This window comes from Anopheles arabiensis, chromosome 3 (genome assembly GCF_016920715.1).
Source record: "Anopheles arabiensis isolate DONGOLA chromosome 3, AaraD3, whole genome shotgun sequence".
In the NCBI taxonomy this organism is placed as follows: Eukaryota; Metazoa; Arthropoda; class Insecta; order Diptera; family Culicidae; genus Anopheles; species Anopheles arabiensis.
The window spans coordinates 6,661,886-6,684,847 of NC_053518.1; the positions used below are offsets into that span (position 1 = coordinate 6,661,886).

Consider the following 22,962-nt stretch of genomic DNA (forward strand, 5'->3'; position numbering starts at 1 on the left):
GCCGTGGAGCTGGCGCGCACTCTTCTGGAACGGAATGCCGGCGTTGTGGTCTAACCGTCCGTGTTCTAGTTCACAACTGACCAGAGATGATGCCATTCTCCCTGTCTCTCTATTTCTCTCTCTCTCTCGACCATGTCAACGGTGGTGTGTGCGCGTCAAGGTGTCATTCTTCTCGTGGAGACTTATGCTTATCTACACCCTCCCCCCCAAGCTGGAACGAGGCCAACCCGTGTGTTATTACATGCTTTACATGTTATGAGCTGGAGGATCGTTTGTTTTGTTTCAGTTTTCCAGGTGCCACGATACCAGGCTCACCGGTTCAAGTACATGGGCACGTTTGCGTTTAAAACGCGAAAAAAACAACCACCCAAGCGCTTATGAAATATGCTTCCACCGGTAGCAGCCCCTACCGGCAGCGTACGGTTGTAACCGTTTTTATCTTGATTAATGTGATGTTGATAAGTTTTTGCTCTCGGGGCGCAGTGGCTGCCGGGAACGCCGATCGTACAAATTATGCCTGGCAGCGATGTGGTGTAAATAAGGGGCAGTAGTGTGCGTGTGTGTATGTGTGCGTGTACGCGGACCACAAGGCGACGGGGACAGAACGGTGTTGCGCGTGCTGCACAGCTTTATGGCTTTGCTTATGTTGTTCTTGATCGACCATGTCGTTAATAATTTGATAGTGGATCTTGTAATGAAATGAGTGCAATATTTTATATCTCGTACAAACTCGAGTGGGTGAGAGCGCTTGTCATGACAAATTTGGTGCGTATCGGGGATTATAAACTTGTTGTGTCTGGGGTGTAGGGGGTAGGGATCATATTTGTGTGATGTTTTATTGTAGGTAGCAATGTCTGAAGGTTGGGAGGTTGGTGCAAACAAGCAGTCGGAGATGTAGATCTGTTTTAATGTCAGTGCCCTGTTGAGGATATTGATCATTATGTCACAGAAAGGGGTAGGTGTACAGATCTGGGCTAAGTGAGTTGATATCTTCAGATATCTAAGATATTCTGAGAGTGACTTTGCTCCAGCGCTATTGAAATGAGTCTTAAACTTGGGTAACATGCTTGGAAATAGTTACAAGACATCTCAAAGCTTTCAAATGTAACGTTTGGAGCGTTGATAGCTGAAGATTTCTTAGATATCCGGAAAATCATATCTCTCCAAGGCTCTTTTAGTGAGTCTCAAAGACAGGAACTTGCTTGGAAATATCTAAAAGACATCTCAAAGCTTTCGAATGTAACATTTGGAGCATTGATATCTGAAGATTTCTTAGATATCCAGAAAACTACATTCCTCCAAAGCGCTTTTAATGAGTCTCAAAGACAGGAACTTGCTTTCAAGTAGCTGAAAGACGTATCAAAGTGTTCAAATGTATGTTTTGAATCGTTGATATCTGAAAATATCATAGATATTCTCAGAATGATTTTGCTCCAATGATATTGCAATAGATCCTGAAGTTATGAACATACTTGGAAACAGTTGAATGACATCTGAGAGCATTAAAACTTATCTTTTGGCTAGCTTACCAAACACATCTGCCTATTTTTCCTAGCAATATTCTCAGCAACTAGCTAGAGCCCTATGTTTTTCACACACCGCTGCAAAGCTACAGACAAAAGCCCGTTTTGTATCACACCTTTTGCAAAGATCAGACACACCCGGCACCGAAGCACAGCCTTTACTTTGGACCCCTGGAACCCACTACCAAACATGGACAAAAACACAAGTTCAGCCCCAAAATCGGGCATACCCGGGGCTGCGTGTGTGGTTTCCGCGTCGGCAAAAGCGCTTCGCCGGGCGGGCGGTTTCGGGTTCAAACTCGCTCACACAAAACAACAACAATAACGACAGCAGCAGCAGCAAAAAGACTCGTGCGGCACACCGCGAGATTCATTACCGACCGTGCGGGACGTTTAAGGTTCCGCACACACACACACACTGCGTCGTCCAACATATCATCCCGCTGTTCTTGTGCTCGGGCGCGCGCGCGGGGCGTTGCGTTACATTCCGGTTTGCTTCAGTGCGCGGGCTCGAGCTCGGGCTCAAAAACTGTGTTACATTCGCGCGTTCCGATGCCCTTATCCAGCCCGAGCTATAGTGCACCGGGCAGCTTCCCAAGTGCACTCGCGAGGATGCGTGAGAAGCAGGAGCTGGTCTTGGAAAGCGCGCTGCGTTACGAAAGACGGCTCGCGGCTCTCCGTCCCGAACCAGGCTGGAAAACTGGAGCCTTTCGTGCAAAAGGCCCCACTATCCCCCCCGGCAAGACCGGGCCCTTTTGCGCCACATACCTCAAAAACCCGCCGACGAGGGCCTTTTTCGGAGCAGCATTTGGTCAGGTTCAGGTTTTGTTGTTTTATGTGTTGGAGCGTGTTTTTGGTGTGCTGCACGGGGCGCGGGAAGAGTGTCCGCTCTCCGGGGGCAGATCGTGCCCGCGCGACACACAAACATGCTCCAAACGAATTATGTTGGGGCAGCAGGGTGAAAAAGAGACAGCGAGAGTTAAACAAAAAAAGCGCGCGATACTTCACGAGCTGAAGATACGAATGTGTTGGTGTTGGCAGGAACTGCCATACACAAAACACGGCATTTTCGCGAAACCACAACAAACTTGGGTCCATGATTGGGAGGGATGGACTTGTTGGAGAATCCCTAAAGAAGGGCGAGAACCGGGAGGGAGTCGCCACGTTTGTAGCTTTTTAAAGTACACGCGCGTCTCGGTGTTTGTGAGAGCTTGTCGTCATGGTGATGCTGCCGCTGTCGAAAGTAGCATTGAAGAGGAGGCATGTGCTCTCCTTGCTCTCTCTTGCTCTCTCTCTCGGTCGTTCGCGTATTGCCTGGAGAGGTCTGATCGTGGCTGCCAAGACCGGTTCCTTGAACGGTGTGGTGTGGCCCCCAGCAGGACGGAAGACGAGGGATGGCGTTCTTGAGATCTTCCCCGTTCCCCACACGCGCAGCATAGTCGCGGTTTTCGTTTGCCGGTTATGTTGCCGCATGCCACGAACGCTCGAGACGCTGCCGTCGCCGCCGCCTCGCACACACCGGTTAGTGGCTTGTGAGTGTGTGGCGGTGGGTTTGGTTTTTGTTCGTTAAAATTTTGAACCAACGCCAACGACGGTCTTGGACTTGAGAGATAGAGAGACGCGAACGCTCAACGGGCCAACCTTTGAATGGCGGGCTTTCGTTTGGAGCGATCCCGGGCTTCCTCGGGACGGAGGGGAGTGCTCCCAGGGAGGCTCAACTGTGCGGGACGGGACGGAGGGGTACTTTCGATTCAGTTTAAATCGTAACGAACTTGTTTTTCCCCCCTGGAGCGAGTTTTGGGAGCGTGCGCGCGCGCGCATTTTTATTCTTCCATTTTGATACTGAAGCCGCGTCTGTGTGCTTGTCTGTGTGCTTATCTGCCGAGAACACAGGGCGCGGATTTACACACAGCGCCGTCCGTATGAATTGAAACTTGATCATGTCCGCTGCTTTACATCTTTCACCAGCGCATTCCACCGGTGGCTGCAGGTGGATCGGATAAGCTGAAAAAAACACCCAACTCCGGGCGGTGCGCCGGCTAGCAAGGAGGAACTCACTTCACGACTCACGTCTCTCTTCTTTTCCTTTCATTTTTTCAGGCTCCATCGACGGTTTCCCTTCACACGCGGAACTTTTGCCAAAGTGTGTGTGTGTTGAGCCCTGTTCGCGAAACTCGAGGATCGCCATCGGTGGTCGAAAATCGAAACCCCTGGCCGGCAGCGTCTGCCAGTGATCGACACACGATCGTCGCAGACGGACCACCGTTGTGAACCGTTTGTGTGTGTGTCAGCAGCAATAGCCTCCAGCCCCAGGGCAGGACCTCCCGTGCCATCGCGTGGACGGTCCGAACGGACTTCATCGGACTCGCCTCAGTGCCTCGGTGTGCTGAGCGATAGATAAAACACGGAAAAGCTCGTTTGCGACGTTATCAGGTGAATGTTTTCTGTCTAGACCTGCGACAGGTAACTAGCAGCGAGCGATAGGCTAGTTGGCCAGTCTGTGTGTGTGTGTGTTTTTGTGTAAGTGGATGATAAGGAAGCTTGAGCTTTTTCGGGTTCCCTTTTGCGCTCGGCGTCGAAGTCGGTGTTTTAGGAACGCGAGCGGTCGATGACAATGTTTGGTGCGGCCGGGAAGGCTGGTGATGCTGGTCATCGGTGCTGCGCGTGGTGTCCGATGGTGTCGCAGGCAAAGGTCCCGTGTGCAGTGATCGTGTCGTCGTTCCCGGTAGCTCCAGTGCGGTGTGATATCTAGGCGGCAAGAAGTGGCTGCATTTTGTGATAGAAAACGAAACCTGTGGGGTGGAAAAAGTAGGAAAAAAAGGCGAGACGCGTTGATAGTGTCGTTTTGGAGAAGAATCGTTGTCGTTTTGTGGAGTGTTTTTCGTGCAAGGCGAGTGCAAGTTACAAGCAAGCATTCCTGAAGTGGGTAGTGGAGCCGTTATCGCTGCATAGCTTGAAGTGGTTCCGTTTATGGTTGGTCGCGAGAATATCAGTCAGCGCAGGAAGTCTGGACGATTTCCTGGGAGCGTAAAGAAGCGATAGAGAGAGATATATAGTGAGTGAGTGTGTAAGTGTATGTGTTTTCAGAAGAACCGGAGCAAAGAATCGCAAAGCCCGAGGAGACCCTACCGTCGCCTTCAGACACACCCAGCAGCAGCAGCAGCAGTAGCAGCAACGCCTTTTCTACTTCGCTAAACCCACCAGCTTCCTCTCCCCGTAGTCATGACAACGAATACTAGCAACCTGAAGCTATCTGGAAATATCATAGGTCTGACAGGCAAGCAATCACAACCGCACACACAACAGCAACAGCAGCAGCAGCAGCTTCAACAGCAGCAACAGCACCATCACCAGCTCCAGCAGCAGCATCTTCAGCAGCAATTGCACAAGCACAAACTCAAACAAGCCCAACAGCACCTCCAACAGCAGCAACAGCAACAGCAGCAACAACAACATCAGCAAGTATCAGGTACGGTGGTGACGACCTCACTGTCGAACGGTGTCGGGCACCATCCTGGCGGTGGCATCTTCACGTCCGCCCTCAATGGTGGTGGGCTGGTAAAGTCCCCGAGCGGTATCCCCCAGCAAACGTCGGCCGGTGGTGGTGGTGGGACGGGCCAGGCACCGGGTAGCCACATACCGCCCCGCTATCAACCACCACCGCACCCACCGGGAGGTATCCTCAAGAACGGGTACACGAACGGCGGTCACCTGAAAGCAGCCTACCAACGACCGGAAGGAGCCCAAAACGGAGGACTCGCGTACAACGGCACCGGCAAAGGATACTTCGGCGAGCATCTGAAGAAGCCGTCGAATCCATCCCGCTTGCTTGCGCCCCGTCAGCATATCCGCTTCTCGAATCTACCTCCACTGGTGAACGGTGGTCCAGCGGCTCCGGCGAGCCAGCCGGTTCAATCGCAGCAGGCTACGATCACTGTCCATCAGCAACAGCAGCAACAGCAGCAGCAAATCCAAACGCTACATCATCTTCCTCCAGCACCGCACGCAAGGCTCAGCTCGGAGTCTTCCTCGGAAGATCAGACGACCAGCTCGACCCGATCGTTGCAGGCTCATCTGGCGCACGCGAAAGCCCAACAACCGGCACCGGTATCGAACGGTCCCTCCGCCGGTCACATCCATCAAACGACGGCAATAGTGCATCAAAGTAGTCAACCCGCGAGTGCGAACGGACCGACCACGAACGGGTCGGGTCTGCACAAACCCTCCCAACCTTCCCACCTGCCCACTGCGACCGGTGTCCATCAGCAGCAGCTTCAGCAACAGCAGTCCCAGCATCCGGTTCAGACACTCCAGCAGCACCAATCAGCACAGCAGCAGCAGCAGCAGCAGCAGCAGAACCAGGAAATGTTGAAGTTTGTCCGGAAAGCGGAGTCCGAAACCTCCTCCACACCGACCTCATCCAGTGGGGGTGGAGGTGGTGGCGGGGGACGCATCTCGGCGCTGGAGCAGAACCGGCACTTTCAGGTGAGTTGGCATCCCAATCCCTATTCGGGAGTGTTTGGTGCATCCGACAGGTTGCGGGACTTTCGAACGGATCGAACATCGAGGAATGGGATTGCAAGTGAGAGGCACGCGCGTGTGTTTACACCCAGCGGGAAACCTGTTTTCGCAATGCCGGGTGGGCACAGCCCATTCCCGCTTTTACCTTTAAGAGAGCGGGCAGGAGTGTCCACCCCTCCCGTTCGATCCCAAACGAAGGAGAAAGTTTTTGACCTTTTCCCGCCCGTTCGCCATCGATGTGTGATGTGGGACTGATTTCTGGATGTGGTGGGGCGCCTAAAGGCGCGATAGACCCGCAATGGACCCGTGCGTGTCCCGTCTCTGGTAACTGGTTCGAAAGTTGTTCCCCTGGCCGTGTGTGTTGTTTATCAGTGATAAAATTTCACCCGAAAAATGTCCCCGTTTGTGTGTGTGTGTGTTGATGCGATTTCCCTGCTTTTGGATGTGTCTTGCCAAGGAGTCAGGTGTACGGGAGGGGTCGCCAACTCGTTTTAAAGATCCACCATGCGATGTCTTGTTTGCGACACAAACACTAAAAGGGAAGAAAGGAAAAAAAGGAAAGTTATCTTCCGACACGATCTCTAAAACCGTTTAGAGGCTGGTTCGCCCCGGTTTTGTCATCTCTGTGTTGTTGTTGTGAGTCACGCGCTTTGCGAAAAGTCTCCGGTGCCAGTGGGCGCAATTTGTCAATTCGATATGGTTCGTTTCCGTACGATTGTCACGCTGGTGGACTTGTTGTAGCATTGTCGTGTTGTTCTCCATTAGGGGAAACGGCACATCTAAAGTGTCTCCTCCACCGTGCCGAAGGTGGAGTGCTTCCATTACGCCGTTGACTTTCCCCCAAGCACAGACACACAACCTCAAACAATGTAGTCCACCCCGTACAAGCCCTTTGATTATGATGAATGAGTTTTGCTTTACGAAAGGCGATTGCGATTAGACCGACAAGAAGGGCACAATCGAAACGGCCGCAACTCTAGGTCCGTACAAATAGGTGTTTTGCCTGAACCGGGGTGTGATGTTTTGCTCCATTCAATGTGCAGCTCCATCTAGAAAGGTGTTGAAAAATACGGCGAGCCTTTGAAAAGGGCAAAAGCCCGGTTGTGAGAGAAATTTCATAACCAAAAACGGACGGCGGCGAGAAAAGAGCAGCATTACATGGTGAATTTTGAGTGAAAATTAAAATCAAATTAAAATTACATACCGAACGTGTCGTGTACGTTGCTTCATTGTTCTGCACTTTCCCATGCTTTGCAGGCTTTGCTCAGGGCTTTACTTACAACAACCTTTTCCAATACGAAAATTTTTCCAAACAAAACACACGCGAGGGCGACATTTAGGCTATTTGGAATCGACATCCAGCGAACCCCGAAAACCCTTTTTGCAAACAAAGGTCATCGCTTTCTCGCCTCTTTCTCGCCAGCCGTAAAAAGCTTCTTTGCACGATTATTTCATTAAGTCGGGAAAAAATTACCCTTAATCAGCCCTCCGATCGCGCTCCCTCGCGGGGCAGCTTCCGACGGTTTCACCTGCCGATTGGACCTGCCGGCTGCGCGATACGTACGTGGCATTCCAAGCAAAACCGGTGGACGGTCCGGACCGGCGGCGGCGGTAGTAACCCGCGGATCGCGAAGCAATAAAAACAAATGCTTCAACTTTGTAGCCGCATGCACACGAGCTCGCTGTGCATTTGCGTTGCGATGATATGTGTGTTTGTGTGTGTGTGTGTGTGTGTGTGTGTGTGTGTGTAATGAACTGGGAGAGAAGGGAGAGAAGAAGCGATCATTTCTTGTTGTTTCGTGTTTGCTTGCTGATTGCTTTTTGGCTTGCGGATTCGGGGGCTTTGGGGGGGCAATGCAGATATATACATATATTCCCGCGCACTTGGTGGCCGGGCCCGATCACGGCCAGTAATAATGCTCCGTTAGGTTAATTTCATTCGGCATTATGATGCTGTGCTTGTGTGTGTGTGTGCTATGACGTATGAACTCCGTGATGGTTGTGTTCGTTGGATGTTAAGAGAAAGAGAAGAATATGGTTGGATTTTACTAAATTAGATGAGAAAAGGTAGTAAAAGTTTAAGAATAAAAGTCAATTAATAACAACCAAAGAAAATAGCTTCAAAGTGTCTTCATTTGAGACGATTTATCATGTGTCTCTGATCGTCTTAATAGGTTAGATAATTTCCCTACCCCGTCCGGCATTGTCACTCTTAATAAAACCATTTACGATACGGCCGTGCCAATTCACACGGTCGCCATTTAAGACACGCAAATTAAGCGTCATAATGCTAAATAAAGTCCATTTATCTTTAAATCACTGATGGCACACACCATTCAGACAAAGAAGGAGAACGGAGACAGTGGCAAATAATAAAACCTTTGGAAGCGGAGAAGCAACAAATGAAACAAAAAAACAGCAATAAAACATTCCCAAAAGTAAAGAAAGAACTCTCTGTACAATAGTTTATAAAAGGGCAATAAATAAAGCCACGGAGGGTGGAACGTTTCGTTTTTTTCGGAGCACTGGGCACTGGAAATGCCATTTCATCGTACACGACGCTCTCCCTTTAACACACACACACACACACAAAACGGAAACGAGGGACACTGTTTGGGGTTCGACGTGTAGAAGCTAAACAAAAGTGAGAGTACCGGGTTCGAGCCCGGTCTAATCTGGTGCAATTTATCGCTTCCCGTTGTTGCTAATAATGAAAGTGACGTTGGGGAAGGGAGGAGATTAATAAAAAGAATAGCACACACACACGCAGACAACATTCACATGTGCGCATAAACGAAGGAAAACATATTATTTCCGGTACTTTTGCCCCCGGTAGCAATGGCTCGTAAAAACACCTTGCACAGAAAGAATTCTCATTCCCCCTTCGCCGTATGGTCGCGTGTGCTGGGTTCCGAAGCACACCGGAACCAGCTGGGCGCAGGCGCTTCAATTTTTAATGCGTTCTGAAGCGATGGTACATCATAAAAGAGCCGTACCGGATGGTATGGTTCCGACTGCAAGTGTTCGTTCAAACAGAAAACCCAAAAACTACTCTCTGTTCAAATCCGCTCCACTGCCAAAGTAAGGGTTCGTCGCTTGCGTTGAAGTCGTTCGTTTTTGCGTGCGCTGCGACGGCGGCTGCCGTCAGAGATTGCTGCAGCCTGCAGCTGTTGCGCTGTGCGGGCTGAGAGTGTTAACCGGTCGGTCAGTTTGGGAAGCCTTTAATGAAATTTCAATTACTCGTTTCGGTGGCATCTCTCCGTTCCGTTTGCCCCGTCACATCTAATTGCAAGTCGCAAGCCGAGTGGCTGTATGGCTTCCCCTTTGGACGTTTTCTCACCTCTCGTTCGCTCTGCTTTGGGGCTGGTGTGTAGTACCCTTCACCGGCTTAAGCTAACGTCACGGTCAGCTCAGGCTGTTCATCCTTTCGGCACCATACGTCCAGATCGAATTGCATGCTCTCAGAAAGACCTCTGTGCCGTTTTGCTGCCCCATTCCCAGGCAGTGCAAACCATCAGGGCAGTGCAAATTAAGTAGTTTTGTCGTTGTTTTTGTTTGCCTCTTTCTTCTCACCCTTCCTCTCTCATCCAACCTCTCCATTTCTCAGACACTTGTGTCAGTTTTTCCACGCATGCCCATTCGGTTCGCTTCGCACCCGTTTATTAGCAATTGCGGAAAAACGAAACATTCCACCGCACCACCGCAATCCGGTTAGTCTAATGATCGTGCGTGTGTTTCTGTGTGTGTCGGTGTTGGGCGCCCAGGGTCGCCGAGGTGGATGGGAATTTTGGATTTTACCCCGTTTGGTGGCCGCCGTTTGTTTGAACCGTGTTTGCGTGTTTTGTGACTTTCAAAAAAAAGATCGGCTCTACCACTGTACGGTGTTGTGTGACTGTGCGGGTCCGAAACGAAGGCTGATGGCGGAGGGGCTCTAGCCTCGATAAATCTGGGCATTATCTTAATTTTTGTCCATGGGTTTCAAACGGACGTTCAAACCGGGGATGGGGATGGGTGGTTTGACCGAGCATAATGACCAAAATTATGACGCACCGCAAGCGAGTTTTTTGGGGTTTGAAGGGGTTTTCCTTCTTCACCTCCGGTGAGTGGTAGGTTCCCCTCGCGGCACGCTCACATGGCCCTGTTCGGTGTGGAGAATTGTGTCGCTTCCTTTTCGGGGACCGAAATTGGCCAGATTTTTCGGGGATTGTTGCGCGTTTCCTTCCAAATGCGCTGGAATGTTGCCGCACAGTTCATCTGGCAGCAAAATTACCCTGCTCACTAGTCCAGTCCAGTTTCCACTGCCCAGTCAACTCACACCTTACCTACTGGGCAATGGTTTGTGGTGTGGTGGATGTGTGTCGCTCAGTCCCCGAAACAAGCGGAGCCTAAAAACTAACATAACGCATGCAAACAAAATGCTACATACCAACGCGCATTGGTTGGAGCTGTGCTGTGACCAGAGAACATAAAAATAAAGGTACGCAACGTCATAACAACAACATCTTTAATTGCATTAACAAACATTGGCAACTGGCTGGCGAACGCCCAGTGTCTGTGCTTTTTTTTATCGCTTTCTTTCGCAACCGAGCGGGTCGTGCGCTCTGCGTGCCCTCGGTGTGTGAGCTGCCCGAATCACGCCATACGCAAATAAAACATTGTTTACGCATGCTGCTGCTTGCTGTTTTCTGCAATTTCGTCATTTAAACATTACTGCGAGGGGAACGTAAACGATCGTCGGTTGGTTGGTTGGTTGGTTGGATGGCGGTGGCTAAGAATTGTGATACCATTGTAATGCTTGAACGTCGTGTACGTTTTGCGCCGTACCCGCACTGATTACAGTCTGGGAACGGGACGGAAGCCAATCCCACGCCTATAAAGCACGCCCTGTAGCACAGCAGCTGCCGGGGGAAGGCGAGATGAGATTTACCTGGCAGGCATAAATTAGCGTGTAGTTTTTGTTGTTGAATTTGAATGAAAATTGGGTGTAACACGCAGGGCGGTGTACGCATTTAGCAGTTGGTGTTTCGCAAAAAAAAAGTCGGGCTTGGACGGGATATTTTGAAAGCAAGTCATGCAATGAGACACTTAAATTTGCTTTGCGTTTTGGGTGTGTTTGTGTGAAGAGAGCATTATTTGTCAAGAATGTTTAGAGAATATTTTAGCCTATTTGTATGCAAATCAAGGTGTTGAGTGTTTGTAAAGAAGTCAAAATGGCCTTTTTTGAGTAATATCTAGGCTGTAGAGATAGAAAAAAAAATCAATAACGAATGTGAATGTGTTGCTGATGAAAGCTAATTTAGCTTCCCATAATTCGGTGTCATAAATTCCCTTCGTCGAGATGTCTCATGTTCCGTTCCCGCCCCGATCTCCCGATAGTGTCAGCACCGTTGTTTCGTTAAGTGACACGTTCTGTACCGCTCTCCAATCAATTTACCGAGCAGGAAATCGAATTATACACCCACACAAATACTAGGCCCTACGGAGCGAGCGAACGAAATGGTTTCGTTTGATAATCTCGAGCGGAGATTGAAGAAACAACGGAATTGGATCTGTGTGCGTCTAGCGCACACACACCCCTTTTTTGGGGGAGTTTTCTGAGCCTCCCGCTTCGGATTTTGTCGCCCAAACCTGCCCTGCACGATTGGATCGTTAATCAAGCGTAAGTGTAACTACCGATCGCCCACGGACGATTCTAGCATTGCCGAATTCATCGTGGTGTGTTGATCTATGTTGATGCTTGATGGTGCCTGGCCCCTGTCTCGTGTCGGTTTATTGAATGACAATAATCACTTCCACCCGGCTGGAGTGCGGAGTTTGTCGGAGGATCGTGCCGTCGTTTGAGCAATTGCTTGATTAGGGAGGCCCGACGGACGACGACGACGACGAGGCTTGGAGTGCAGGAGTGAGTCATGTCGTAAAGTCTAACGAACCCTTTTGCCTCCTAACCGCTGCGCCAACGCAAACTACTAGTGCGCGTACGTAGAGAGAAGGGTTTGGCGTTTAGATGGGTTGGACTAGCATCACCATGTGGTATGACGCGTTGGACTGTTTTAGATACAGGGCGGATACCTTGTGTTGTAAATGTTATGAATATGTACATAACACAAAAAAAACAGCAAAAGGGCACACGTTTTCTGCGAATGTGTCTGCATGTCTGTGTTTTTTTTTCTGCGCACTTTTGCGGAGGATCAATTTACGATCGTATGAAAAAGTCACATGCGTGACATTTCACCCACTTTGTTTCCGTTTCCTCTCGTGCTCGTGCTCCACTCAAACGGGGAGGGGGGAAGCCTTTTTGTGTGTCTGCAACGAATCATACACCAAAGCTGCGGCGTAAACAAAACATAATTCATTCATCCCGCGATTCCCACCGCCCAAAACTGCCGTGAACCGTGACGGGGCAGCGGGCAGTGGACCGCAAACCGGAGCTCTCGGAGTGTTTGGGTGTCCGGTGCAGCCCACCTCATTCTGTGGGAAGAACGAACGGAACGTTGGACGTTGGCCGTCGGAGGCGTTCTACTCTCGCAGTTTGTGCAAAGCCCAAATGCACATCGGTGAAAGTGTAAACCTCCCGTCTGCAGCGCAACCGATCGAGGTCGACTGGTTGCCGGTATGCTGGAGAGGTGTGGCTTTTGCAATGCTGCAGCAAAGGGGGTGATTTTGCAATCTAGAATCGAGATCGGTGGGTGTGGAAATGGGTTTTTTCTTCTTTTTTTTAAATTATAACACACTACCATACCCATCCGATGGGGGAAATGGCGCTCAATGGGAAAAAAAGTTTCGCCCAGTTCCGGTGAGAGAATGGCCGCCCAAGGAAAGTGAGACCATGGCGGCAATTATTACAAATGTATTCAAATCACGTCATCACATCCCATGGGAAGCGCAGACATGGTTGGAGGAGCATAAGAATCGGTTTTTATCAGCCTATTCGCCTGCTCTATCCCTGTATCAAACAGAGTCGGCGTAGAATATGCTAAAGATCCCTCTTTTGTGAAGAAGAAATGGAAAGTATTTTGCACTAGACAGGGCCCCATACGTCTATGTCTGAGAATAAATTACCTCTTCTGTGTGGGGCTGGGTGGAGTTGCACTAAGGGTCACACTACTGCAGCAAACGCTTCAGCCATAAAATTACACCTATAATTACACATGTTCACTTCAATCCGCATCGCTTGTGGTTGTGCAACGGAAGGTGGTGAAGTTTTGGTGTGCAAGGCACCATTGAAAGAGAGACAGAGCGATACTTTACGACCACAAATATCGCCATCGGCGACGACTTGGCAGGATTGAGTTGCGCAGATCGCTTTATGGATGTCATCGGTGGATGTCTTGTTAGTGTATTCACCGGTACAAATGGACGAACAGGAAGGAACAGAGCGTCTTTTTTATTGGTAACGTATTTATTACGCTTTCGGTTACGCGCGAAGACTTGCGGGAGCCGGCAATGAAGCGTTTGTGTTGTAAATTATCGCACAAACTGTTGTTAAAAACGAATAAAAACGAGTGCTGTTGAACAAACAGTGCGCAGTACACCAAATCCGTTACAGTTGTTACGCAAAGAAAGTGAGAAGACGGGCTCGTAAAAACAAAGTCGATACAGTCACCGGACTTACACTGCCCAAGAGGCCCAAGAGGCACTACCTAACAGGTTCGCCTGATGAAGTTAGTTCAATAAACTTTTTACGGGTTGAAAGCAGAAGAACGAACGAACGCGGCCCAGGTCAGGAAGAGGTCAGCCCAGTACTCCATTTGCAACAGGTTCCCTTTAGGGTGCCTTCTTGCGCTTGAAAGACGCTCGAAATATCGGTGACCAACTTCACCGACACCGCGGGGTATCTTTCTCTTGGCCCCCGGGTACTGGCGTTTCGCGCCGACTTTCGACACCGGGACAGGTGAAGCGTTCTTTCGGGTCCCGGCTTGTTCGCATTCCACTTTGTTCCACTGTATCGTTCTTTCTCTCTTCGGCTCTTTCGGCTGACAGATGATCGATCGTGTGCGCAACATAGTCGCCCCTGCGTCAGGGTCAGTCTCCTCCTCGATCGATCTTTTTGCGCTTCTCGCGCACTTCACTGCGCAAGCGGTCGGACAGCTGCTTCACCTGAAGCGAGCATTGAGATTATGGCAAATATTTACCCCCTTGGTACGGGGTGTTTTTCACTGCCAACTCCAATCAAACACAGGCTCGCCGGGCTCAACAATGTGTTTCATTCATGGTCTGCGAGGGGGTTTGGCAAACTTGCGGACCCACCGGTTGTCATTATGGAATTTTCGAGCTCGGGCGGTGGTGTGTATGGACTTTGTGGTCCAACGCACTCGCACGTCATACGATGGAAATTGATGACCGTAGGGAAAGGGAAGCTGCTTGAGAAACGTGCGGAAGCAATGATGACCACGCACCACCACGATGGCTTATTTCCGATACCGGAATCGAACGGCTAATTGGATGCGTTTCCTTCGTCTCGAGGCCGTTGGGTACTTCGTGGGGATTCATTGGAAGATTGGGAAACATTTAACTAGCCAGCGAAAAATGTGGTAAAACGGTACAAAATTGCAACCACTTCACCGGGTGGGTAGTAGCATTGCGAGATTGCAATTGCGTGAACAAAAAAAGAAGGGAAACAGCGATGATGCCGGTTAAACGGTTCCAGTTTTGGGCTTCGTTTGGGCGATGATTACCATCATCAAACTCATCATCACCACCAGCGCACCATTAGTGTCATTATTCAATTGGACAGAAAAACGATGCGCGCGAGGGAGTTGGTGCATTCGGCAAGTCGGTGGAGGATGTCTGTGTGGAAGCTGGAAGGCGTTGAAAAGCTCGCCCGCACGCTCACCCTAATGACAGGTCGGTCTCATTAAAGCAAGTGACGACTTCACTGTGAAACGCGCGCAGAGATACAAAGTGTTTCGAGAAGAAAAGGCCAACTCCAATGCCCAATGCTCACAAAGACTTTGAAGCGTTTTATCATCACTATATCCTGCCGGGCCTGTTGGGGCAAGCAAGCGGATCCGATTCTGTGCTGAATAAGGTTTAATCCTTCAGCCGTCGGACTTGTGCGGGGTGCAGACGATTTGGGTAAGTATAACAAATTGTCCTGCACCATTGAGGTGGCGAAGAAAAGATGATTAATGGATGGTGTGAGTGAGCGTGCTTGCTGGAGCGCTTGGGAGTCGCTGACAAATCGGGCTGGATAAGCTGGAAGCTGGGATCACTGGTTAAAAAATGACCTACATGAGTTTTTCGAAGCCAAAACGACTGCTGCTACTCATCGCTCGTTTCACACAAACGCGCGCTTGTGTGTAACTTTGTAGAGCATCTCGGGGCATTCGGGGAGAGAGATCCAGGGCGTGTGTGTGATGCTGCGATGTCGCGCTGTGGACGTCTTCAAATTTCAGTTCCCACGACCCATTGCGGACACCAAGTGTCCCACGGCAGAGAGGGCGAAGAATATGTGCTTGCCTCCCAACCAAGCCTGCGCAGCAGATTGGTAGAAGAAGCAGCCCATGTGCAGGGCTGCAAAACATGTGTAAACGGGTCCGTCGGGTTGTGTTGTCCGGCTGGTGGGAGAGAGAGAAATGGAAAGAGAGCGAACAAGGGATGGCACGGCATTCCTCTGTTGGTGCAGGCATCTCCCTAGATGTGAAGCCGGACGCTGCCAAGTGCCGGCGGCCTTCAACCGGACGCATTCGTTATTAGAAGACTAACTTCCTCGGCTTCGGCCGGGTGTACACGGTCGTACACTTAATTAACTGACACCACCATTCTGCCACTGCGCCATCATCATCATCATCATCGTCATCATCCATCGCGTGGTGTGCATGCGTAAGCAAAACGGGGTCTCGCGCGAGCGGGGTCGTGAGCACTTCCGGACGACGCACCGGGTGGCTACCGGGGAGACTTCGATTGGATTTATGAGACCGCAACCTACCCGACCGGCTGATTGATTCGCCTGAGAAAAAGGGGGCCGCAGAAAAAAGACCTCCCCCCTCCCCCCCCGGTTCATCAAGAATCGGTCACGGCTGATGACGCAGGGATGGACATGGCTTCGGGTTTCAGGCGCTGGACGACTTTTAATCTCTTCATCTTCTTCGGATGGAGGACATCCCGCCCGCTCTTCGGAAGGTGTTTATGATGGGGTGTTGTGCGATGGGGGGAAAGGGGCTAATCAGTGGTTACGCACCGGTCCAGTAGCTCTAACCACTGTGTGCTGTGAAGTGGGTCAGGCCCCGGTGTGCCGGTGAGCAAGATGCGGCGCTCTGGGTGTGTGTATTGGAATTCACTAGGGCAGATGCGGAGTGGGAGTCTCCCTCTTTGTCGAGTCGAGGGATTACCGACACCGCAGGATGTTGGTATTAAAAGGGTTTTTGTTGTGATTGTTGTTATGCGGTGTGTGTGTGTGGATAATATGTTTATAAGATTGGAAGTGATTATTTACCCCGAAAGAGATTTGTGCGGTCTGTGCGGGGAGGATATCGTTTGTTAAAGACAATTCATCATTAGAGAAGCAGAGCAGAGAGAGTCATTAACGGAACTGACGCGAATAAAATTCTACACCACGGAAGGTTGATTGAGATGTTGAGATGACTTTCGAGTCATTTCTGATGTTTGTTGATTGTTACAGCACTTTTTAAAGGGACACAACGCTGGAGATATGTCGTCAGCCAGTCAGAATGTTGAAATATGACGCTCTGGGCAACACAAAACGATGTTTTATAAACAAACTCAGCACATGTTTGTGTACATTCAACACCCAAGATGATCATAAACTGCTGGTAGCATGTAAGCAGCGTGCATTACACAGTTGATAGGGCTACGAAAGCGGAATAGGATAAATAAATAGCCATAAATAGAATGTACAATCCAGCGAATGACCCAATTCCAACACTTTTACGTAACGCTTCTATATGGGATCGTTTCGGAATCCGATCCATCTGTACCGTTTCGGGTAGCACTCAAGAATCCTGTTCCGGGTGCTAGATGAAACTGGAGATGAAATGGAGAGATTATTATCAAATTCAACCGGGCCAACACCAGTCATCTTCAGAAGTTGAGCGCGCGTGCCTTGGACTCTTCTGCTCTTTGATCTTCAGGTTGAGGTGTTCTTGATCAGCTCATCCCAGATCTGAGGTGATCGATAAACATGTCAATTTTCTGTTCAACGTTTTTCTCGAGATCTCCTTTTACCGGGATCTCCAGAAAGCATGATAATTGATACAAGGCGTGGAGGAGAGAGCTTAGAGCTCCCTCACATATGGTTTGAATTAAAGCACCCGCACCAGCACCGGCACCGAAAAGTGTGAAGAGTCATTTGCTACCAGCACTTTGAACAGCTGTTACGGGAACGGTTTCGGTTGTAAATAGGGGAAAAGGATGTCCAAAGCCCTTCGCTCGCCATGAAGACCCAAACAAAACCGTTGACCATTGAGGGAGCTACGGAGAAATAGGTTACGCGTTTGTTTGTATTTGCCTCTGCTCCTCTTCCTGTCACGTGTCACGTGCACGGCTGCGGCGGAACCCAATTCGAAATTCCACACGACTCTCTAGGGGGGGTTGGTGTTTTCTTTTCCCCCTCTCGCTCCCCTCTAATATCACTTGTGTTTACTCCGTGCTCCGCACTCGCGGCTGTGTTGTTTTGTCCTCCTTTCAAACATCATTTGCAAGAAACAAACGCTTTCCATGTGGAACGAACGGGGGAGAAGGGAACCTCACGGTGGTTAAATGGAGAAAATAAAGTTAGAATAAATAGAAAAAAAGTGGTTGCTATTGAAGGGCACAAGAAAAAGATGGGAAAAACGATGACACTGGAGAGTGATTGATTGAAGCAGGAAACACATTTGTAAGAAAGAAATGAAAGAAAAAGCAGCCAGGAGAACCAGGAAAGGCGCATACAGGGAGATGGTAATCGAATAGACAAGAAGTAGAAGAAGAGGCAGGCATAACAAAAACAACGACTGAAAAATGCGGCACAAAGAGAATGGTTTGAAGGTTTCCCTTTGAAGCTGTGAAAGAAGAACCCTTCGCCAACGGACAGTTAGCAGACGGGACGGGCGGGCGAGCGATTTCCCTTCCCGAAAGGGTCCCGTTTTATGTTTACTTGCATAAGTGGAACATTAGCGGGCAGTAAATCGAAAACACTTTTCACCTTTTGGTGGGCCGGTTTTTTTTTATTCTTCTATTATTTCCCTCTTAGGTCCGGTGGGGTTGGTTTCGGTCGCAGGTCGAGCAAATTGTGTACGGCACGTCGCGGGTCTATGGGTGAACGTTACCGGGTGGGTTTTACGCTTGACAGGAACTCCCACGGCAAAATCGCTTCCCCTGTTTCCCTTCTCAAATCCAATCCCCAAAGGGGGATGGGGGGTATCGGCGACTCGTGCCCGAAGGTGCCAGCAATTAACGAATTATAATTTACAATCGCTCAATAAATCGCTCATAAATGCAACCTACCACTAGCTCCATCGCGGCGCCCCCCTAGCACTGGGTTGGATAATTATGGGTGGAGTTTGTAACATTTCTAGCGGCAAAGTGTGAACGACTCGATCATTAGGGTGCCCCGGGGGGAAAAGGGGAAAGGGCGAAAAGACGCCCTCCAGATTGAGTATTAGCCAACGCACTACTACATCGTGACATCGGGCCGGTTGTGCGGGTATTATTTCTGGCATTTTGCAGCGATCGGAGGGAAAACGATCAAGGTGGAAAAGTAGATCGGTGGAACACCGGCGGTGTACACAGGGGCTTGAGCAAATACGGCACTGGATCCCGGGGCCAATGAAATTAATTTCAATTGATCGGACAGCGTTCTCTGTGTCTGTGGCGCTGACGGTTACGCTGCGACCTACCGTTCCACCCGGGCGATAGTTCAAAGCTTTCTGGTGAGTAGTGTTTTTGCTGTGGCCTTTCCTGGGTGTTGTAGTGGCTAGAAATGTGAGAGGCGAGAAAATTGGATTCCTGCAGAGCAGTGGGGAATCAAAAAGAGGTGCAGCCTGGTTTGGTTTGGCGTTTATTTCCTATCTTGGTGGTTGGATGCTTGATACAGAGGTGGAAATACATGTGAAACTGTTGGTTTACTTTACCTCCGTTTTATGTTAATTATGAGGAACAAATATGTTTGAAGAATGCATACGATAGTTAATGTTATTGGAGCTGCTATGTAGGAATGATCGCTTTATTGAGAATTCAATAATTAATTTCATTTAATCCTCAAAAGCGTTCTCTTTTCATAGCAATACCTATGTCAATATCTAACAAAACGGCAACTCCAAGAAGGCTTAAGTGTACAAAGGGACGTCGTGGTTGGACATTTCCGGAACAGAGAAAAGCAATTTAATTTAATCATTCACAGAGCGTTGCAATAACAGATGAAGCACAACAGATTGCAACAAAGCAAGAGGTCAGCATAACCAAAGAAATCTGAATACCACAGAGAGAAAATGTTCTTTCCATCTACAGCTCTGTCCTTAGTCTTGGGTCTTGGGTTTATAGATACCAATTTGTCGTAGAAAAATGGCATTAAAAAGAAGCAAAACGAATCTTCCCAAGCACGAACCTCGGCTCCGAGAACAGATCCCAGTTCCACACACAGACACAATTCTTGAATCAAAAACAAAATACAAAAATCGAAAGAAAAAATGGTGAGATAAATTTGCTACTTCCTGCCCCGTTCCCGGGGATGGTGAAACGGTATCGAACTCTCATTTGAAGGCTCTCCAAATGCTCCCATGCTACCCCCTTTAGATCGTTCTATGTTTGCATTTGGTTGTGGCTTGTTGTGTTTGCTTCCCGCCACTCCGTTTCCCGAAAGGAAGCAACATTTTATTTACCGTTTCATAAATCGCACCTCGCGATCGATCGCATTTCCCCTGGCTTCCTCGTGCGCCTTTTCTCGGTAAGGTATCCCGTTGCATCTCCCCTAGTTGGGGCTTGCTTTGCGCGTACCGCTGAAGGGTAGAGGATAATTAAAGCGAAATTCCGAACGCAAAGCACCAGAGCACAAGTGAAGATTATTGCGCTGCACTTTTGCTTCGATTTTAATTCGCACCGACTAACTATAAGCCCAATCGTACGATTTCCCAAGTAGATGTAGGGGCAGCCGAGAGAGAGAGGGGCTAGGACAGGATTCTTTCAGCGTGGAAATTACTCCATTCGTGTGAGCACTGGAGAAGGAAGAGAAAAGCAAAACCTGATCCGCGCACCATTCGCAGTGTGTGTGTGTTTTTGCGCAGGTGAATGTTGAATGAAACGCCGCCAAATGAGGCACAAAGCTTGGGCTGTGCAAAAATTAATACCCCTCATTCTTGCCATTCCTGACGCGCACACACCATTCGGTGTTAGTGGTTTGGGATCGATTCCACTCGCTGGTTTGGCGGGGTTTGTGGGTTTTGCGGTGAGCTGGGAACAGAAACATCTGAAGAATTGGATCACATTTTTGTTCCCAGCCTGCATTGCGGCGAGGCCGACTGCAAATCAATGTGAGAACTGTATTTACTCGTGTTTGATTTTGTGGTAATAATTACATCTCGTTAGATGGAAGAGTGGAGTGTGGTTAAGATGACCTTCTTTTGACCTGATGATAAGATTTATTTTTGTCATTCAAGGATGACAGTGTGAAGCAATTACAACCGTGAATGCTTATTAGAATTTAACTAAAAATCTTCATTGGTGATGCATCTCCAAAACGGAGAGGATGTTGCGAGGCTTGCAACTCCTCACCTCGTAAGCTTCTCGTTTGATAGCTCATTTTTCAGGGCCATTTAATACGAAACTGGCACAGGCACTTCGGCAGAAGGAGCTTCGGTTCGGTAGGTTTGGCCGGATTTTATATGGTTGAGTTGCTTGCCATGTACACATGTTTGCATTATTTATCTTAAGCTCACTTCAACTCCTCGGAGGCTGTTGTGCTGTAAGCGTGTAAGCGATTTGTTAGTGACCGTTTTGGATGATTATTTTCCTCGAGGGGGGGCACGTTCATTAGCTCATTAGTTGTTGGGTGTTGTGTTTCTAATTAGGAAATTAAATTTTACCTTTGCGTTACGCCAATGGCAGCGATAATATCAGTCAAGGCTGCAAGGCTGCAGTCCAGTCATTTATCACGTAGTAAAAGAAGGGTAATTATCATAAAGATATTTAAAAAGACATATTTTCGTCTGTTTGTTTGGGGGGAAAGCTTGTGTTTGTTCGAGGTTATGACCTATTGGAAGGAAGATTGTTGCATATTTAGAATATTGCGTTATTAAATTCAGGGCTTAATACATTAAAAATGCATCTAATCTTACGAAAACAAAGAATAAACCTAAACTTAACGTTTAGAGCTCAACCTTCATTGCACCCTCATAGACCTATTCAAAAATCCAATAATAAAACAATATAACTCTCAACGTATAAAGCTCCCCAACGGAATCAAAAAAAGAATACAGGAATGCTTCTGCTTTCTCTCAATCCCACATTCTTCCTGCCGTCCAATTTCACCGTCAGGCCGGGTTCGTGGCTCATCATTTCACCCGCACCATATTGCACCCGGCTTACCTGTGGGCATGATCCCTCCTCCCACTCCCAGCAAGTGGCGGCGGCAGCTAGAGAAAAGGTCAACAGCCAGAAAATGATCGGGCGGACCATGCTCAGCAATCTGCATGTGCGGGAATTCGGACCTCTCCCGCCTGGAGGCAAGTCGGAAGAAAGCATCTTGTGTGTGTGTGTGTGTGTGTGTGGTGTAAGTGGTTGTGGTGGGCGATTTTGAAGAGGTTTTTCCTCTCGCCGGAACATCTTCGCTAGTGGTCGACGGGATTGTGGGGAAGATCATGGAAGATGGGGAGATATAATTCTCCGCAGCATCCAGCGCCATGTGTTACGGTAGAAGAGATTTTCCTAATTTGAAAGCACACGATTTTCCATCCCCCATCTGTGTGTGTAGTTCCCCAGGAATGATGGATCATGATGCGCCTTCAAGATGCGCCACACGATCGCGGGAGGACCACTTAAACACACCGCCAAGAGTCCAGCGTTGATCGTGGTCTGGTGTCTACACTCGGTAGTGTCTCGGTACTTTCCAAACCCGCTTTCAAGTGGCGGTCGTAGCGAAAGCGAAGACGAAAAAACCTCCCAACACTCGGTAAGATTCCATCATTATCACCCGAAAAAGGCGTTTGATTTGCCGCGGCTTCAAGCGCCCGGAGGGCCGGTCGCACACCGAGGAAGTGTAATAGAATGAAATGTAAATTAGTCTCACCGTACGTGACTTTTCACGACACACGATTCACATTCTTTCCGGTGGTGGTGGTGTTGGTGGTTGAGAGCTGAAGTGAGGGTTCCCATTTCGCGCACATGTTCGCGCCCCACGTTTTGGGGTTTGCGTATCATCACGCAAACGTGACGCACGGTGAGATTGGGAAGAGTTCGTTAAATGGAAGCCGGATGGGGCCTGCTGTTAAATGTAGCCCACCGTGTCTGTGTGTGTGTGTGTTTGATTGTTTGCTTAATGTCTCCTTCTGAAGTAGGTTAAATCAACCGAGTCCGGGGAGCTTCTTTATGTCTGGAGCGAATTCCACAAGAAGCTGGTCAAAAACTCTCAACTAAAGCGTTTAACGAGTTTTATTGTTTATTCATGCGTTCGTTTCCTTTTTTCTTTCCTTTGCATTTGACAACGCCCAAACAGAATCTGCTGGCCGAGCTACGGGCACTGAAAGAGGCTAATCAGCGGCTAAGCGATGACAATCAGGAGCTGCGAGATCTGTGCTGCTTCCTGGACGACGACCGGCAGAAGGGACGCAAGCTGGCCCGGGAATGGCAACGGTTCGGTAGGTACACGGCGAGCGTTATGCGGCAGGAGGTCTCCGCTTATCAGGTAGGTTGGATGAGATGAGGTCCTCAAAGGCCTTGAAATGACATCCTCAATATGCTGATGTGTGTATCATGTTTTGTGTTTTGG

The 22,962-nt window shown here is 49.1% G+C and overlaps 1 protein-coding gene across 1 annotated transcript in view; it reads left to right on the top strand.

The window, feature by feature from the left end:
• The window catches only part of LOC120902370 (putative mediator of RNA polymerase II transcription subunit 12), a 43,129-nt gene that overhangs the window by 18,467 nt on the left and 1,700 nt on the right, over nt 1-22,962 (top strand). Inside the window, exons 2-3 of the mRNA XM_040311070.1 lie at nt 3,624-6,008; nt 22,690-22,878. Of these exons, the coding sequence (XP_040167004.1) occupies nt 4,746-6,008; nt 22,690-22,878 (1,452 nt within the window). The 5' untranslated portion in view covers nt 3,624-4,745. The remainder of the gene's footprint in view (nt 1-3,623; nt 6,009-22,689; nt 22,879-22,962) is intronic.